The sequence below is a fragment of the Artemia franciscana genome, chromosome 19 (assembly GCF_032884065.1).
Source record: "Artemia franciscana chromosome 19, ASM3288406v1, whole genome shotgun sequence".
Lineage (NCBI taxonomy): Eukaryota > Metazoa > Arthropoda > Branchiopoda > Anostraca > Artemiidae > Artemia > Artemia franciscana.
The window spans coordinates 35,082,208-35,100,237 of record NC_088881.1 but is presented as its reverse complement, the minus strand read 5'-3'; the positions used below and the strand labels follow the sequence as shown (position 1 = coordinate 35,100,237).

Sequence of the window (18,030 nt, the reverse complement as noted above, 5' to 3'; positions counted from 1 at the left end):
TTCCGTTTCCAATTGCCAGCAATTAATCTGAAAATGTTTGACCAGAGTCATCGTTTCGATAGCTGTTTTGAACAGACGCACTAAATTATTATTTTCGTGGAAAAGATGTTGCAACTGGGAAACGATTGTCCTTTCAACGTTGGGAGAAATTTCGCAACGTGCATTCAATTCAGAATTTCTATCACTGATGAAGTACAATTGTAAAAATTTATGATTCTCGCCTGAGAATGGTAGAAGGGACCCTGCTCTATGATAGATTTGCCCTTTTACTTTGAAAGTAGACATAAATTGATCTGGATTTTCGATTTGGGCTCCAAACGACGTCATTTGGAAACATGAGTTATATTTTCTGATTTGTGGCAAAAAACGCTTAGATTCTGACGTAGTTCCAGTAAGGAAAGTCTTCAATGGCTCTGGTGGTGCAGCCAATAGAGGAAGTTTAACTTTTCCTGAGGCGCAACACATTCCCATTGTTTCACCATTGAATTTCAAGGCCTTGCAATAGGGACAAATTTTAGACATAGTCCCAATTTGAACACATCTACTCAAGCTATAATCATCGATTGGGCTGTACCTGAATGCCAGGCGATAACTTTCAGGTTGCTCTGATTCCTCGGCACGCTTTCTTTTCTTACTTTCTCTATCAGCAGCAAGCCTGATTTCTTGCTGTTCTTGTGATTCCTCGGCACGCCTTCTTTTTTCACTTTCTCTTTTAGCAGCAAGTCTGGTTTCATGGTGCTCTGGTAGTTCCTCGGCACGCCTTCTTTTTTCACTTTCTCTTTTAGCAGCAAGTCTGCTTTCGCGTTGCTCTGGTAGTTCCTCGGCACGCTTTCTGTTCTTTCTTTCTCTATCAGCCTCAAGCCTGTTTCCTTGCTGTTCTTTTGATTCCTCGGCACGCTTTCTTTTCTGACTTTCTCTATCAGCAGCAAGTTTTTTGGCATAGACTCTTTGAGCATCTTCCTCGGCTGTTGCCATTGTAAGTTCATCAGTCATTTTAAAGTTAAACATTAATAGATTTCTACGTGAACGCATGTCTTAAATATCTTTAATGACGTCACCGTCATAACAAAAATGACGACAACTAACTTCATGACGTCAGTCAACACACAAACATGACGTCACCTGACAGACACATCCACAGACAACTTATTTTTATATATAGATATATATATATATATATATATATATATATATATATATATATATATATATATATATATATATATATATAAATATTTCCTCATACGGTATCTTGTCTCTTTAAAACTGTAAATTTTTTATATTAATCTTTTTTTTGAACAATCTCTATTTTTTAGGAAAACTTGACACTAGTAAATCGTAAAGGCGATATTTTACGCTGCATCAACTTCAAGAATACCGAAACTTTGACTGTCGAAGTTACTGAAGATACGAGGAAAAAACCTATGCTATTAGTTCGAGTTCCAAATGATTATGACCTTGTATTAGAATTCGATTCCCTTACCACGAGGAAGAAGTTTCTTACCAAACTGGAAACAACAATGACAGTATGTGGCTGCTATGTTATTTTTCACTTGCAAATTTTTTAGCCTTTAAAATCAAAAATTTTAAATTGAAATTATGTGTTTAATAGTGAACTAGAATTTCAGTTAGTTTCAATTCACAATTTTAATTTCAGCTTTAGTTCAGTTTTTATTTCAATTTACAGAAAAACTTATTTATTTATTTGTTCCCCCTAGTGATTCGTCATAAATTTATCTATAACCTTTTCTATTATAAATTCTGAAAAATCTCAAGAGGATAACTGCTGATCTCAAAGATTTTACTTCTGACTCGGCTGTCGAAGTTCTGCTAGGTTTGTTCGTAGCACGTACGAAAAAACTGTGAATCTGAATCTAAAGTGTTCCAAGATTAAATTCTACAGGGACCTATGGTATTTCGCAGTGACCACCACCGTCTCCTGAGTTCAAGTGATAAGATTAGTCAGAACTCCGATCTTAACCCTTCTCATAGCTAAACAACGTTATAAACCCTTATTCAAATAGACAAGTGAATATTTTGGATATCCTAGTTTTATGAAAGAAAATAGTAAATAATAAAAACCAACAATGATAAGCTAATAGAATAATAATAGTAAAATAATAAAATAATAATAATTAAAGTCATATCATATAAGAATAATAACTTACCTGCATGATCTTCGTTCAATTCTAGTTTTGTGTTTCGACGTAAATTCCGCAGACCCATTGGACGTAACCCTATTAAAAAAAAAAATCATAAATAAAATAATAACATAAATAAAGAGCAGAAAATAAAAGCCAATAACGATAAAAGAATAAAATATGTGGTTTAAACAATAAGAATAATAAATGTAAAATCATATTGTAAAAAAAATAATGCCTGCACAATAAGCTTCGATCAATTCTGGTTTTGTGTTCCGACGTAAATTCTGCGGACCCATTGGTCGTAAACCCTTCCCCTCTCCGTTGGCTAGACCACATTGTAAGCCCCCTGTTAAAAGAGACAGGTGAACTTCCTTAACATACTGGTTTTATAAAAAAAAAATGATAAATACAATAATAGCATAAATACAGAGCAAAAAATTAAAGTCAACAACGATAGAATAACAAAAGATGTGGTTTAAACAATAAGAATAATAAATGTAAACTGATATTGTAAAAGAATAGTCCCTGCACAATGAGCTTCGAACAATTCTAGCTTTGGGTTTCGACGTAAATTCTGATATTTCGACATAAATTCCGATATTTTCGACGTAAATTCCGATATTTTCGACGTAAGCTTCGATATTTTCGACGTAAATTCAAATATTTTCGGCGCAAATTCCGATGTTTTCCACGTAAATTCCGATATTTTCGGCGTAAATTCTGATATTTTTGACGTAAATTCCAATATTTTTGATGTGAATTCCGATACTTTCGACGCAAATTCCATTTTTCGACGTAAATTCGATATTTTCGACGTAAATTCCAATGTTTTCGACGTAAATTCTGATATTTTCCAAATATGGTGCTCGACTCGTCGTTTCTGATGACAGCAACGTGAACACAGACAAAACAACGACAGAGGAGAGATTATTATGGCGTCAAAAGACGATATGCTACGTGTTTCATCTCTTTAAAATCCTACCAAGTTTTTCATGTTAAGATGTAGTTAGCCAAAGACTTAATGCTTCAGATTTTGGTGAGTGCTATTGTCATGCGCATCAAGTATGACAAGTCTATCCTTTACGAGCCTTTCTAAAGAGTTTCCTACTAGCGTCATCTATATGCTACCATTCTTTTAAGATGTAGATAACTTCGAAGACCACACTGCCTTTCCATGACGAAAGTAAAACAGTTCAAAATAGGGATGAAACCTTTTTTGTCGAGTTTTAGTTTTACTGCTGATGATGAACACTGTATATGTGTTCGAAATATCCAGTTAAATAATTTTATATCTATTCACTGTCAATAAAAAGGTTTCATCCCTATTTTGAACTGTTTTACTTTCGTCTGTTAAGATGTAATTTGCCAAAGACTTAATGCTTCAGATTTTGGTGAGTGCTATTGTCATGCGCATCAAGTATGACAAGTCTATCCTTTACGAGCCTTTCTAAAGAGTTTCTTACTAGCATCATCTATATGCTACCATTCTGTTAAGATGTAGATAACTTCGAAGACCACACTGCCTTTCCATGACGAAAGTAAAACAGTTCAAAATAGGGATGAAACTCTTTTTTTTTTGGGTTTTAGTTTTACTGCTGATGATGAACACTGTATATGTGTTCGAAATATCCAGTTAAATAATTTTATATCTATTCACTGTCAATAAAAAGGTTTCATCCCTATTTTGAACTGTTTTACTCTCGTCTGTTAAGATGTAATTAGCCAAAGACTTAATGCTTCAGACTTTAGTGAGTGCTATTGTCATGCGCATCAAGTATGACAAGTCTATCCTTTACGAGCCTTTCTAAAGAGTTTCCTACTAGCGTCGTCTATGTGCTACCATTCTGTTAAGATGTAATTAGCCAAAGACTTAATGCTTCAGACTTTGGTGAGTGCTATTGTCCTGCGCATCAAGTATGACAAGTCTATTTTTTACGAGCCTTTCTAAAGAGTTTCCTACTAGCGTCATCTATATGCTACCATTCTGTTAAGATGTAATTAGCCAAAGACTTAATGCTTCAGACTTTGGTGAGTGCTATTGTCACGCGCATCAAGTATGACAAGTCTATCCTTTACGAGCCTTTCTAAAGAATTCCCTACTGGTGTCATCTATATGCTACCATTCTAACAAAAGGCTTCTCAAATTAGAACATTTGTTCTTGTAAGGCGACCACCCTTTACGAACCTTTCTATAGAATTTACTACTACCGTCATCTATATGCTACCATTCTAACGAAACGCTTCTCAAATTAGAAAATTTGTTCTTGGAAGGGAGGGGGGGTTCAAAGACAAAATTCGGTTTATTTCACAAGAGGTTTTGACAATCTGAGATAAGTCTTCTACCCTATCCTCCTTATGGCAGACCCTTTGATTCCAGAGGGATAACAATTCCTCTTCCGAGATTTCCAAATTTAAAAACGCCAAAAATATTCTCCTCGTTGACTTGAAAATTTGTTCAGAAATAGTATTGCGCAACCCTTTACGTCACAAATCAAAGCCTCCTCTCCCCCCATGAAATCTGTTTTTACAGTAATGTTAAATCAAACTAATTATATTTTATATTGAGCACTTGCTTTTTTTTAGACCTATAAGAAAAACGTTGAGCTGCTGACCACTTGTCGAGAACAAATGCTTGCAAATGCTGAACTCATGAGCGACCCCAACGCTTCATTCTCATTCGATGGGTTTACGCTCACGTGTGGTGCTCTACGTGGTGCTCTACGGTTTAACTACGTAGATGACTTGTCAATTCTTCTTAAATGTTTTATTGAAAACTCCGCGGCAGTCCCCGAATTCAGCGATGCAATAATGAGCCACTTTTTTTAGACCTATAAGAAAACCGTTGAATTGTTGACCACTTATCGAGAACAAATGCTTGCAAATGCTGAAACTCGTGAGCGACGTCAACGCTTTATTCTCATTCGACGGGTTTATGCTCACAAGTGGTGCTCCACAAGGCACGAGACTTGCAGCACTGTTGTTTTTAGCAGTTATAAAAATTTTTCTTTCTGAGTTTAAGGACAGGTTTAACTACGTAGATGACTTGTCAATTCTTCTTAAATATTTTATTTAAAACTCCGCGGCAGTCCCCAAATTCAGCGATGCAATAATAAGCCACTTTTTTTAGACCTATAAGAAAACCGTTGAACTGTTGACCACTTATCGAGAACAACTGCTTGCAAATGCTGAAACTCGTGAGCGACGCCAACGCTTTATTCTCATTCGACGGGTTTATGCTCACAAGTGGTGCTCCACAAGGCACGAGACTTGCAGCACTTTTGTTTTTAGCAGTTATAAAATTTTTCCTTTCTGAGTTTGAGGACAGGTCTAAGTACGTAGATGACTTGTCAATTCTTCTTAAATATTTTATTGAAAACTCTGAGGCAGTCCCCGAATTCAGTGATGCAATGATGAGCCACTTTTTTTTTTAGACCTATAAGAAAACCGTTGAACTGCTGACCACTTATCGAGAACAAATGCTTGCAAATGCTGAAACTCGTGAGCGACGTCAACGCTTTATTCTCATTCGACGGGTTTATGCTCAAAAGTGGTGCTCCACAAGGCACGAGACTTGCAGCACTGTTGTTTTTAGCAGTTATAAAAATTTTTCTTTCTGAGTTTAAGGACAGGTTTAACTACGTAGATGACTTGTCAATTCTTCTTAAATATTTTATTTAAAACTCCGCGGCAGTCCCCAAATTCAGCGATGCAATAATAAGCCACTTTTTTTAGACCTATAAGAAAACCGTTGAACTGTTGACCACTTATCGAGAACAACTGCTTGCAAATGCTGAAACTCGTGAGCGACGCCAACGCTTTATTCTCATTCGACGGGTTTATGCTCACAAGTGGTGCTCCACAAGGCACGAGACTTGCAGCACTTTTGTTTTTAGCAGTTATAAAATTTTTCCTTTCTGAGTTTGAGGACAGGTCTAAGTACGTAGATGACTTGTCAATTCTTCTTCAATATTTTATTGAAAACTCCGAGGCAGTCCCCGAATTCAGTGATGCAATGATGAGCCACTTTTTTTTTTAGACCTATAAGAAAACCGTTGAACTGCTGACCACTTATCGAGAACAAATGCTTGCCAATGCTGAAACTCGTGAGCGACGCCAACGCCGTCTTGAACATTTTTTTCGCGAAGCCTATGCTCTGACATTTGGACTCAAGCCAGGAGAGAAGCGAAAGCTGGAAGATGTAACTAACGATGTAATTATGGTAAGAATCAATGGGTGTTCCAGTTTTAGAGCAAAAATTATATCAATTATTTAGTTATTAATCATAATTGGAATACACCCATAATTACCCAGGGTTAAAGCGAGCACACCGGCTATGCATTCACTTTGATTATGGCTTGGGTCTATGCCAAAAACGCCATAAAAATTTTTGAGAGGGCGGGGGCAGGTACTACCAACAATCATGTTTTTACTAGAGCTTAAAGGAGGGAAGAAGGGCGTTTATCACTTTCCTCTTTCATAAGCTTTTGATAGCTTTTGAATATGCTTTTTGTGCCTTTTGACCGTTCATGTTAAGCCAGGTAAAGGGCAGATCGTCTCGAATGAGGTGAGAAGAGATCTTAAGGAAGAGTTTGAGCCGTTTGGAATAAGGAGGTGGTAAAGAGTGAATCTTTGAGTGATTTGGCGGGAGGAGGTGCGTGTGCAGCTGTGTTGGCTTCCTGGGAGTTGAAACCAACTCGAGCGACGGTGTTGGCTTGTGATATGCTGTTAGTAGCAGTAATAGCAGTTTATATTTATTAGGAGAGGAGATGAGGAATCAGCTTGTGGCTGCTCCTTAGAGGTGTGTATCGATTTTGTATACTTTTACATTTATTATTTCAAACGAGGCCATTTAGTTTATAAAAAATGAAAAAAATCAATAAGGCCAACAGTGGCGCAATTTCTTTAAAATCCCGGGGGGGGGGGAGTTGCAGCCAATTTTCCCAAATCAAGTGGAATGACAATAAAAACTGAAAAATGATCCGTATGTTACCATAAAGGCAAAGATATACTAAAGAAAGCTGACCTGTTTCCCTGGATATCTGAATTGTGCAGGCTTATCTTAATTTTGACAAGTTTTTTTTTTTTTTTTTTTTTTTTTTTTTTTTTTTTTTTTTTTTTTTTTTTTTTTTTTTTTTTTTTTTTTTTTTTTTTTTTTTTTTTACAGAAACTGAATTTCAGCTGGGGGGGGGGGTCAAACTGAGGTCTGGGTTGCAAACTTGGGTCTGGTGGGGGCAGTTGCTCCCATCCCTCTTGCTCAATAGCAAATCACGCACCTGAAGACCAAACATTTAGTACGTGTTTTGGTAATATTTTTTTCCATCAGGAAATGTTTAGCATCAATTATCCTCGTATTAGACTATGTTTTGCAATAACTAATATATGCCCATGTAAAATATTTGTTTCAGTATGCAATATATCCAAGTAAATAAAATTACTCAATTGCTTGCATAGAGTGGTACTATTTTGAATTCCCTATTTTAATTCAAACTATAAAAATAATCAAAGCCTTACATTCTTTTCGATGCCACGTCATCTATTTCTCTGTGTAAAATCAAAATAATATTTCAGAGTTACAGAAACTACCTGTTGTACAATTAATTTTACTCCGAATATTAATTAGAATGAAAAGCAGGGGCGTAATTTGCTATGGGGAAAGGGGGGAATTTACCCTTATGGACCTCAGTCCCCCCCTCCCCCTTTGACCTCAGTCCCCCACGGCTGAAATTTAATTGTAAGTTTCATGCCTGCATAATTCAAGCATCCACAGAAACTGGTCAGTTTCCTTTAGTATATCTATACTTTTGTAACTGCGATACGTTTTTCTCAGTTTTCACTGTCATTTTCACTTAATTTTTGAATGATTTTGCCACTGACGGAAATAATTTTATAAGCTTGTTCACACATTGGAAGATAGACGGGGACTCCCTTAAGATTGATATGAAGGCTCTCCCCCTTCTCGTCAAAATAAGCTTATGGTAATCATTTGATTATTTCTTTCACGCACGTACAGTGAAAGCATGAAGAATCTAGTATTTTGGTGAAAATACCGTAAGGCCATCTATTTCTTTGATTTGAATGAAAAATGAATAATCCCTGACAAAAAAGTTTGATTTTCGAAATTAATTTAATTTAAAACATTGGCTAAATTTTAAAAGCTGCTTTAACGCATGAATCCGAATAAAGTCTGTAGAACAGAGGAGTTTCACCCAAAATTAGTCTGAAGAATCCGGTCCTATGAAAAATTTTGGTTTAAAATATACTTTCGCATTGTTGGTGGATTTTTTTTTTTTTTTTTTTTTTTTTACATGATAAATTCTATTTTTAAATGCAGTTTTTAAGCGCTTTTTGTTTTTTGGAGGGTATTGTTTATACTTCAGAGGATTGAGCTGAGGTGTTTTTAAAATGTATATTATTGTGATCTTTAGTTGTAAAGTTCGTGGTTCCGGATGTAAAATATGACCAGTTAGGTTACCATGTTTAATTGTACCTGCGTACATAATATAAAATCCCTCCAGAGAAAATTTTCACTTCTTGAGATAGCTATTCAACTGATTTTTTTATGTTTGTGTGTAATAAATTTCTCTCTTTCACTCTCTCATGAATGTTGAATGATTTAACGAAACTAAATCTCAAATTTGAAGTTACGACGCTTTTAAGGGAGAGAGGAAGGTGGATTTTCATGCAAAGAGCGCATGACAGTAATTCTTGGAACACCATAAGCTTTTCTGAAACAGCTCTACAAAAAATGTTTTTAAGGTTATATTTGTCCAAAATTCGGATGCAAATTTTTTGCTGTCAACCAAATATATTACATTTTTTAATAACTTTATTTCTATACTATTTTATATCTTGTGAGGTTCAACCTCAGCCAAATGTATGGTTCACATGGACAGTCATATTTGTGGTTGACTTTTCTGTCAACCAAATATATTACATTTTTCAAGGTTCAACCTCACCAAATATATGGTTTATATGGTCAAATATACAGTTGTCTTTTTCTTCCAAATATATTACGTTTTTCAATAACTTTATTTCTATGCTATTCATTTTCTTGTGAGGTTTCAACCTCAACCAAATTTATGGTTTATGTGATCAAATATATGGTGCATAAAATTCAAATACATAGTTGACTTTTCTGTCAATCAAATAAAGTAAATTTTTCAATAACTATATTTTTATATTTTTTCTCGTGAGGCATGAGAAATCGTAACTGAACAGGTAGATTGAATAGGGCATAAGGGATAGTCTCTTCATTCAGACGTTCAGGCTTAGCAGACATATGATCTAAGGATTACGGGTAGGGTTAGGACACTCAAATTTCATTTACTGTCCTTGGTATTTAAAACTCTCATTACTGGAGGAACTTCAAAAGCAATATGCCCTTTTTATTTGCCAGCTGTTACTGAACAGTACTTATTCCCTAAGGGATGTTGGGAAAAGGGTGCTGATAGGAATAAACTACCCTGGACAGCAAAAATTAATTGAATTCTTTAACTCAGTTACGTGAAAACTTACACAGCCTTATATGTCCTAAGAAACAAGGAAAAGTCAGGTCTTTGATACCAAAAGTCATTAATTCAGGCAAATGTCAGGTCATGTGCAGTTAACGAGTTTTTGCTTTTTACGTGCATAAAATTTAAACTAAATGGAAACATGGGTGGAAAATTAGCTAAAATAACATAATTAAAATAACTAAATAGCATAATGCAGGAGGTGTAGCTCTCTTTTAAAAGTGTAGTTCCCTTTGGGGATCAACGGATTGTTAATGTTTGACGGATGAATAAAATTTTCAATTCTACGTCATTAGTTTTGCTTTTTGATTTTCACGTTTCAAAGTGGCAACACTGTCGAAAATCTAATATTACACTAGAGACTCCATAAGTTTCGAAGAAAAAAAAATTAGAAAATTGTTGTTTCCAGGTATGAAGACTTAAGATGGATCCAGGGGGACAAAAAGTGTTTTTACTTTGATATTCTTGGCATTTTACATTCGTCTCTCCCTCCGATTAGGTGCCAAGCTGGGCCCCTTTGCTAGATTATGACTTGGAATTTGATGATTCTTTGACGATATAAGCTATATGTCTTGGGTTTTGGGTTGTAACAGATTGATTCTGTGACTGTCGTCTATGGTCAGACTTGATCTCCAGGAATGTGTCGTACACTTAACTTCGTAATGTCATTCCATACAATACGATTTGCCATAGAGGGATCCAAATCCGACATTCAACTCAGATAGATGTTTAAGTTTTTAAGTGTTTAAGATGTTTAAGTTTTATGTTGCCTCGAGTCCTCACCTTCCTCCCCTTAAGAATATTAAGACTTCCTCGATTTCCCCGTCTTATGAGGGAATGGAAGGGGTCGTCTGTTGTGGAACTCCGGATGTTATTGGATTATGTGAAACTTTTCTGAACTTATAGAAGGATATCCTCTTACATATTATATATTTTATACTTTTTTCAAGGTAATGCGAACATCTCTTTCACGCTCAGAGTTCGCAAATGCTCTCGGAATGAAGTCGGACGATGTCTTCGTTAAGATGATGTTTAACATAGTTGATAAAGATGGTGACGGACGAATTTCTTTCCAGGAGTTCCTAGATACCGTTGTATTGTTTTCAAGAGTAAGTAGATTCAACTAATGAACAAAAGCAAAAAGAAAGAAGAGAAGAAAGAAAAAAGTAAAAAAAAATAATATCATTAAATTCAACCAAACGCAGCGTTCTAGTTTAGTAAATAAAAAATGTTCAATGGACATCAGAATTACAATTATTTGACAGAACTTAGTGTGTCAGAGTAAAAAAAAAGAAATTTAGTCATGTTTTTCTTTTACCCGAATATTACTCAAATTAATATGTCCACGGAGGTATGTCGAAGAAGGGGGAGGGGGATAGGGGCTTGTTCCTAGGTTGCATAATTGATGTTTTGAGGGTAACGAGGAAAGTAAGTAATTATTGATAATTCCGATGAAAATAATCACCGATTTAATATGACCATTTCAAACAAAAATTAAAAAAAGGGGAGGGAGAGGCGAGTTTCCATAATTTCTGTATACCCAAATCTCCTGTTCATGATATATAGATATGCAGATTTTTTATACTGTTCAAGATCCAACAGAATTATCGTGAGCTTCATTAACACCGGAAAATAGACAAAAAAAATGACGAAAATGACGAAAAAAAATCTACGAAAAAAATGACAAAAAATTGGCTAGCAATTGGATTCGTATTAATATTACTTAAATACAGACTTAAAATTGCCTGCATAAAATGAAAATAAAATAGTGTTTGGCATTGAAGTATATCATTGTGTAGATCAGGCTGTTGTACTATGCTTTGAAGATCTATCAAAAGAAGTGACAAAATTCAAAAAATAAAAAAAAAATGCTTTTTGCTCTTTATTAGTTCTTGCCCGTATTTTTTGGCCTCTTTTCTTTTGTTTTATAGTTGTATTTTAATAATTGTATTGTATTAATTAGTATGTTTTTTTTACTCATAATTTTGTGGACAAGTTTTGGTTACTTAAGTGAAACATTTACACAAAAATGGTTTCGATTACAAATCACAAATATAAATGTACATTTTGCTTTTGCAGCTAAAAGAGGTCCGAGAAATAAACCCATTATGTTCCGAATGATGTTGAAAGAATAAATGAAAATTTAACGGTAATTGTAGTCAACTTGAGTATTGTAGGGACATACGTTTTATACAAGGAAAATACTAGTAACTGCATGACCATCGTGTTTTCCATAAAAAAAGAAAAAAAGAGAGTAGTGGCAGTAGTAGAACAATTTTATTGAAAATAATCATTTTTATATAATAGCACAACAAAAGTGGAGCTTGCGAGGATGTGCTAAAATAAAAAAAAAATAAAAAAGAAAAAAAAGAGTATGGAGCATGAGACCATTTATCAAAACCAACATAAAAATAAACGACAAAACACTACAATATAAAGACAAGTGTTATTTCAGGTGGACGAGATTAAAGTAATGTGTTTTCACTTAAGAACAAAACAAACAACATACGTATTTTGTTGAAGACAGCTTCATTAGATTAGTGGTTGTCAACCCATCATTCGCATATCCCTGAGATTACTTTTGTGAGTTGTCGAGGATAATGAAAAGATCATCGGTAATGTCCAGAACCCTACCGATATCTGACTTTTTTTTGGGGGGGGAGGGTATTTTTGGGTTTTTGTTTTTACGAAAAAACTTACAAAATGCATTAAATTTTTTTTATGTATTTTTGCTATTTTTTAAGAGCTGGGCAAAAATTTCAGGGTGAGGTAGGGGGGGTCAAACCTAGGACCACCCATCCCCTGGATTCGGCCGCCCCCATTCCTGTTTGTAAAAAATGAAAATTTTCTTATTCATTGGAAATTTGCTCATTTATTTCCATTCTGCTCTCTATTTTCTCTCTAGTTTTATTCCTTTATTTTTATTTTAGGGGCGAACAGAAGATAAACTGAGGATCATTTTTGACATGTGTGACACTGACAAAAACGGTGTTATTGACAAGCTTGAATTATCAGAAATGCTCAGATCTTTGGTGGAAATTGCAAGAACTGATAAAAGTCTTCCTGATAATCAGGTAAGTTACCAGTTAGAAATAAGGAAAAAAGTAATCAGGAAAGAAGAAGAAAAAAGGTAAACAAAGAAAATAGAGATTAAAGGTTTTAAGAAACGAGGATTTGATGGAAAAGTTTGGCATAGAACCTGACAGAGTTTATTTTTCTAGATGGCTTAGTACATGTAGGGCAAATTGCGGAATCAAATAGTTCGTGATAACGAACTGTTAGTAAGGAGCGATCAGGCTCGAAAGTGACCGAAACTCTAGAAAACTGAATTTTGATACCAATAGATGTATAAAAAGAATAAGATTTTTATCCTGATTTCAAATATATAAGTTTCGTTAAAGTTTAACGTTACCCATCAAACCTCACGAGCCTGCAAAAATTTGCGGGATTTTCGAAAAGGAGGAAAGGAGGAAACACAGCCTAAAAGTCATAGAACCCTAATGAAAACCTCACCATCAGATTCAGCGTACCATAAAACTCTGTTGTAGAGGTTTTAAGAGGTTTTATTGTAGAGGATCAAGGATACGTGTTTATTTTTTTTTCCCCAGGGATCATACCGAGTCAGTGCCCATAACTTTGAGAGAGGGCTCATTCAAACGGAAATGAAAAGTTATAGTGCCCTTTTTAAGTGATCAAAAAATTGGAGGGCAGCGAGGCCCCCTCCCACGTCACTTTTTCCCCAACATTGTCCAATCAAAATTTTGACTCAGCCATTTATTCAACATAGTCGAAAGACCCAATAACGACGTCTTTCGAGATAGCATGACCCCCGCAGCCCCTGGGGAAAGGTCTTTAAGTTATAAATTTGCCCATTTTTTACGTATTGTATTTATTAATGGGAAGCATGCATTCGTTTTTCGGTGGGGAGGGGAGGACGAATTTCGGGCGGGAGGATTTTTTAGGGGGAGAATTTTCTAGAGAGGCGGACGATTCGAGGGGGTAAGCTTTTCAGGGGAGATTTACTACTGAGACGGACGTTTCTAGGGGGAGAACTTTTCAGGGGAAATTTTACACTAGGAGAATTTGCCAGAAATCCTATGCAAATTTCTTTATAAGTCTTATTTTCTCTTTACCTACTCAGTTTTACGCTTGGAGATGTTCAGGGCAATTGCCTGGGGAAAATTTTCACCAGGATTGAATTGTCGGGGGCATTTTTTTGTGGGAGGGGGGTTTTCCATGGAAATAGAGCCAGCTATCCTGGTATTGTTTTAAAACGATCTGAAATTAAATAAAAAAAACAAGTTTCTTGAACTTAAAGTAAGGAGTAGCATTAAAACTAACAGAAATCATTACGTATATGAGGAGGGTTGCCCCCTCCTAAACACCTCGCTTTTTATACCTAAATTTAGATTTTATCCCAATTCTTTAAAAATGACTCCTGAAACGCAAGAGTCGTTTAATCAAAACAATAAGTAACTTTTTCTTTCAAAGTGTCGAAAAACTTTAGCGTGAAGAGCAAGGTGTTGAGGAGGGGGTAACCCCCTTCATATATGTAATAATTTCTATTCGTTCTAAGTTTTAATGTTGCTCCTTACTTTCAGTTGAAAGAACTTGTCTGTTTTTTTAATTTAATAACTAGTAAAAGTACTTTTTTTTATTTTCTAATTTAATTTGATAACTAGTAATAACTAGTAAACTCTTCATTTAACTGCTTCGCTAGTCCCCCACCTCTTTCTTTGAAAACAGTTCTTATTAAAACATGTTTCTACGGCTATATTCTTCCTACTTCTTGTATTTTCATATTCTATTCTGCTATTCTAAATATTCTACATATACTATACTTACATATTCTATTCTATTTCATATTCTACTTCATATTCTCCCTCTTCATATTTGAAACTAGCCCGAGTAAGGTCTTTGTGTAGGCTTTTCAAATCTTTTGACAGACTTTTCAAACAGTTCGTGGTAACGAACTGTAGTAAGGAGCGACCCGGCTCAATAGTAACCAAAACTCTAAAAAATTGAATTTTGATATCAATAGCTACACCAAAAGAATCGCATTTTAATGCTGATTTTAAATATATAAGTTTCATCAAGTTTAGTCTTACCTATCAAAAGTTACGAGCCTGAGAAAATTTGCCGTATTTAAGAAAATAGGGGGAAACACCCCCTAAAAGTCATATAATCTTAACGAAAATCACACCATCAGATTCAGCGTATCAGAGAACCCTACTGCAGAAGTGTCAAGCTCCTATCTACAAAAATGTGGAATTTTGTATTTTTTGCCAGAAGACAAATCACGGGTGCGTGTTTATTTGTTTGTTTTTTTGTTTTTTTTTTTCCCAGGGGTCATCGTGTCGACCAATTGGTCCTAGAATGTCGCAAGAGGGCTCATTCTAACGGAAATGAAAAGTTCTAGTGCCATTTTTAAGTGACCAAAAAAATTGGAGGGCATCTAGGCCCCCTCCCACGCTCATTTTTTTCCCAATGTCAACGGGTCAAAATTTTGAGATAGCCATTTTGTTCAGCATAGTCGAAAATTGTAATAACTATGTATTTGGGGATGATTTAATCCCCCACAATCCCTGGGGGAGGGGCTGCAAGTTACAAACTTTGACCAGTGTTTACATATAGTAATGGTTATTGGGAAGTGTACAGACGTTTTCAGGAGGATTTTATTTTGTTTGGGGGTGGGGCTGAGGGGAGGGGGCTATGTTGGAGGATTTTTCCTTGGAGGAATCTGTCATGGGGGAAGAAAAATTCAAGGAAAAGGGCGCATGATTTTCTAGCATTACTATAAGAAAACAATGAAAAATAAACATGAAAACGTTTTTTCAACAAACAGAGATTATAACGCATATTAGGGGTTCTGAAAATACTTTAGCATAAAGAGCGGGGTATTTAGGAGGAGATAAATACCTCGCTCTTTATGCTAAAGTATTTTTAGTAATTTCAACTATTTATTCTACGGCCTTTCTGATTCAGGGGTCATTCTTAAAGAATTGGGACAAAACTTAAGATTTAGTGTAAAGAGCGAGGTATTAACGAGGATACAAACCCCCTTGTATACATAATAAAAATATAAGATTATGAAAGTTTGTTACGTAAGTTGCTAATTTATAAGTTATGTATAATTTTTACTAATAAAAACGTTCGTTAAAAATAAAAAGTTCTATTTGCCTTTTTAAGCAACCGAAAAATTGGAGGGCAACTAGGCCTCCTTCTCCACCCCTTATTTCTCAAAATCGTCTGATCAAAACTAAGAGAAAGCCATTTAGCCAAAAAAAGAATTAATGTACAAATTTCATTTTAATAATTTATATGCGGAGAGCCAAAACCAAACAAGCATTAATTCAAAAACGTTCAGAAATTAAATAAAAAAAAACTAATTTTTCTAGCTGAAAGTAAGGAGCGACATTAAAACTTAAAACGAACAGAAATTACTCCGTATATAAAATGGTTTGTCCCCTCCGCAATCCCTCGCTCTTTACGCTAAAGTTTGATTCTTTGTCACAATTCTACTTTTTAAAACAAATAAAAACTTGACTCTTTGCCACAATTCTGCTTTTTAAAACAATTAAAAGCTTTAGCGTAAAGAGCGAGGCATTGCGGAGGGGACAAACCATTTTATATACGGAGTAATTTCTGTTCGTTTTAAGTTTTAATGTCGCTCCTAACTTTCAGCTAAAAAAATTAGTTTTTTTTTATTTAATACTTGTACTTGACCGCCTTTAGTTGCCTTTCCCAACATCAAGAAAATGGTGCCTGGTAAATGGGTGAATTCTTTAGAACCCACAGAATTCCTTTAGGACTCCCAAGACTCTTTTAGGATCCCAGAAGTTTTTTAATTTCAAATTGCCTGAATTCGTTTTCTTCATGAATCCTCTCTGGCTCTGAAAGCCCTTTGTTATTAATCACCCTTGGTCTTCATTGGTAGTATAGGTTGTGCGTCATAAGATACTAAAGCGGAATGAACTCCCAACAGCCGTGGGAAGGGGGCAAAGGAATAATAACCTATACTATTAAACAAAGTAAATATACTAATTTTAACGGGAAAAATATTGTTAAATTTTGTAATGTCTATTCCCATAGAGATTTTGGAGAGCTGCAGCTTTTTGCTTTGTTGAGCTACCACAAATAAGACTGGTAAAATTAGCATGGCCTAAATTAGGGACATTTTTTTGAGGGTTATGGACTTAAAGAGGCTTGGGCTTATGGTATGTGTTTAGATGTGGAAACCGGCAGAGTAAAAAAAAAAAAGTTCGAGGATCAAGGAATTCAGACACTACAACCAAAATAGCAGATTTGTTTCAGGTAATGTCAAGTCAGAGATACTTGAGGATAAGTAAAATTGCAGAAAGTAAAATTAAGTGCTCTTGCTGTACTTCCTGATGGCCTCTATCTGATCAAACCTCTGGGGAGGGGGAGGTAAATCCTTAATTTAAATACCTATCCAAATATAGATCCCGTCGCAAATGTAGCTCGTCTTTTTTTCTTCTAGGTAACAAAATTGATAGACAGTATGTTTGAGGAGGCCGGTTTGGAAGCCAAAGAATCATTGACTTATGACGACTTTAAGCTAATGATGAAGGACTATAAGGGAGACTTTGTTGCTATTGGCCTTGAATTTAAAGGGGCTAAACAGAATTTCTTAGATACGTCAAACAACGTTGCCAGGTAATTTATTTCGATAATTGTTCTCAGTTGTTGATGCTAGCATTGTGTATTTCCTGGTGAACAGGCTTAAAAATACAAAAAAAAAGTTGTCTAGATTAAATTTGTCTAGAATTCCCTGGGGCATTCTTGATCTTGATGTTATGCCCTCCCCCATTCCTTCCACTTTTATTCGCAGTTGACTATAGATTTAAGTTTTGCTGTATACTCAATAATACCAAGTAATAACATAGTAACAAAAGAGACTTTTCTATTATTGACATTGAATTTAAAGTAGCTAAGTAGAGTTTCTTATTTTTTTCCGTAAGTTTTTTCAATAATTTTTCTCCGTTTTTAGTGATAGCGATGCACATATTCCAAAAGGCTGAAAAATTCTAATACCCAAGCTTGTCCAATTTTTCAGTAGGGGGGAGGGGCTTCTGACAATTTTATCTCGGTTGGAGAAGGGGTGTCTAATCCCCATTCTGTGCAGTTAAGCAGTTAGATCTTTTATGCTTTACTCTCAAACTGATAATATCAATAGGAACAAAAGAAGTTTTATCACTTTTAGCTTGGGATTCAAAGGAGTGGCGCAAAATCTCTCAAACGCTTAAAACCACTACCAGGTTAGGGTTTTGTATGATTTTCCACATTTGCGTTGCTAGTTATATAAGTATACTGAAATATAAAATATATAATGTCGGAGAACGAAATTCCCAAAT

General features: G+C 35.2%; 1 protein-coding gene across 2 annotated transcripts in view; it reads left to right on the top strand.

Moving 5' to 3' along the window:
- LOC136039608 (dual oxidase-like) overlaps positions 1 to 18,030 on the top strand; it is a 180,335-nt gene that overhangs the window by 102,749 nt on the left and 59,556 nt on the right. For both annotated transcript variants that reach the window (XM_065723497.1, XM_065723498.1), the window contains exons 11-15: positions 1,317 to 1,526; positions 6,181 to 6,363; positions 10,606 to 10,764; positions 12,586 to 12,729; positions 17,157 to 17,332. In XM_065723497.1, coding sequence (XP_065579569.1) covers positions 1,317 to 1,526; positions 6,181 to 6,363; positions 10,606 to 10,764; positions 12,586 to 12,729; positions 17,157 to 17,332 — 872 coding nt within the window. The remainder of the gene's footprint in view (positions 1 to 1,316; positions 1,527 to 6,180; positions 6,364 to 10,605; positions 10,765 to 12,585; positions 12,730 to 17,156; positions 17,333 to 18,030) is intronic.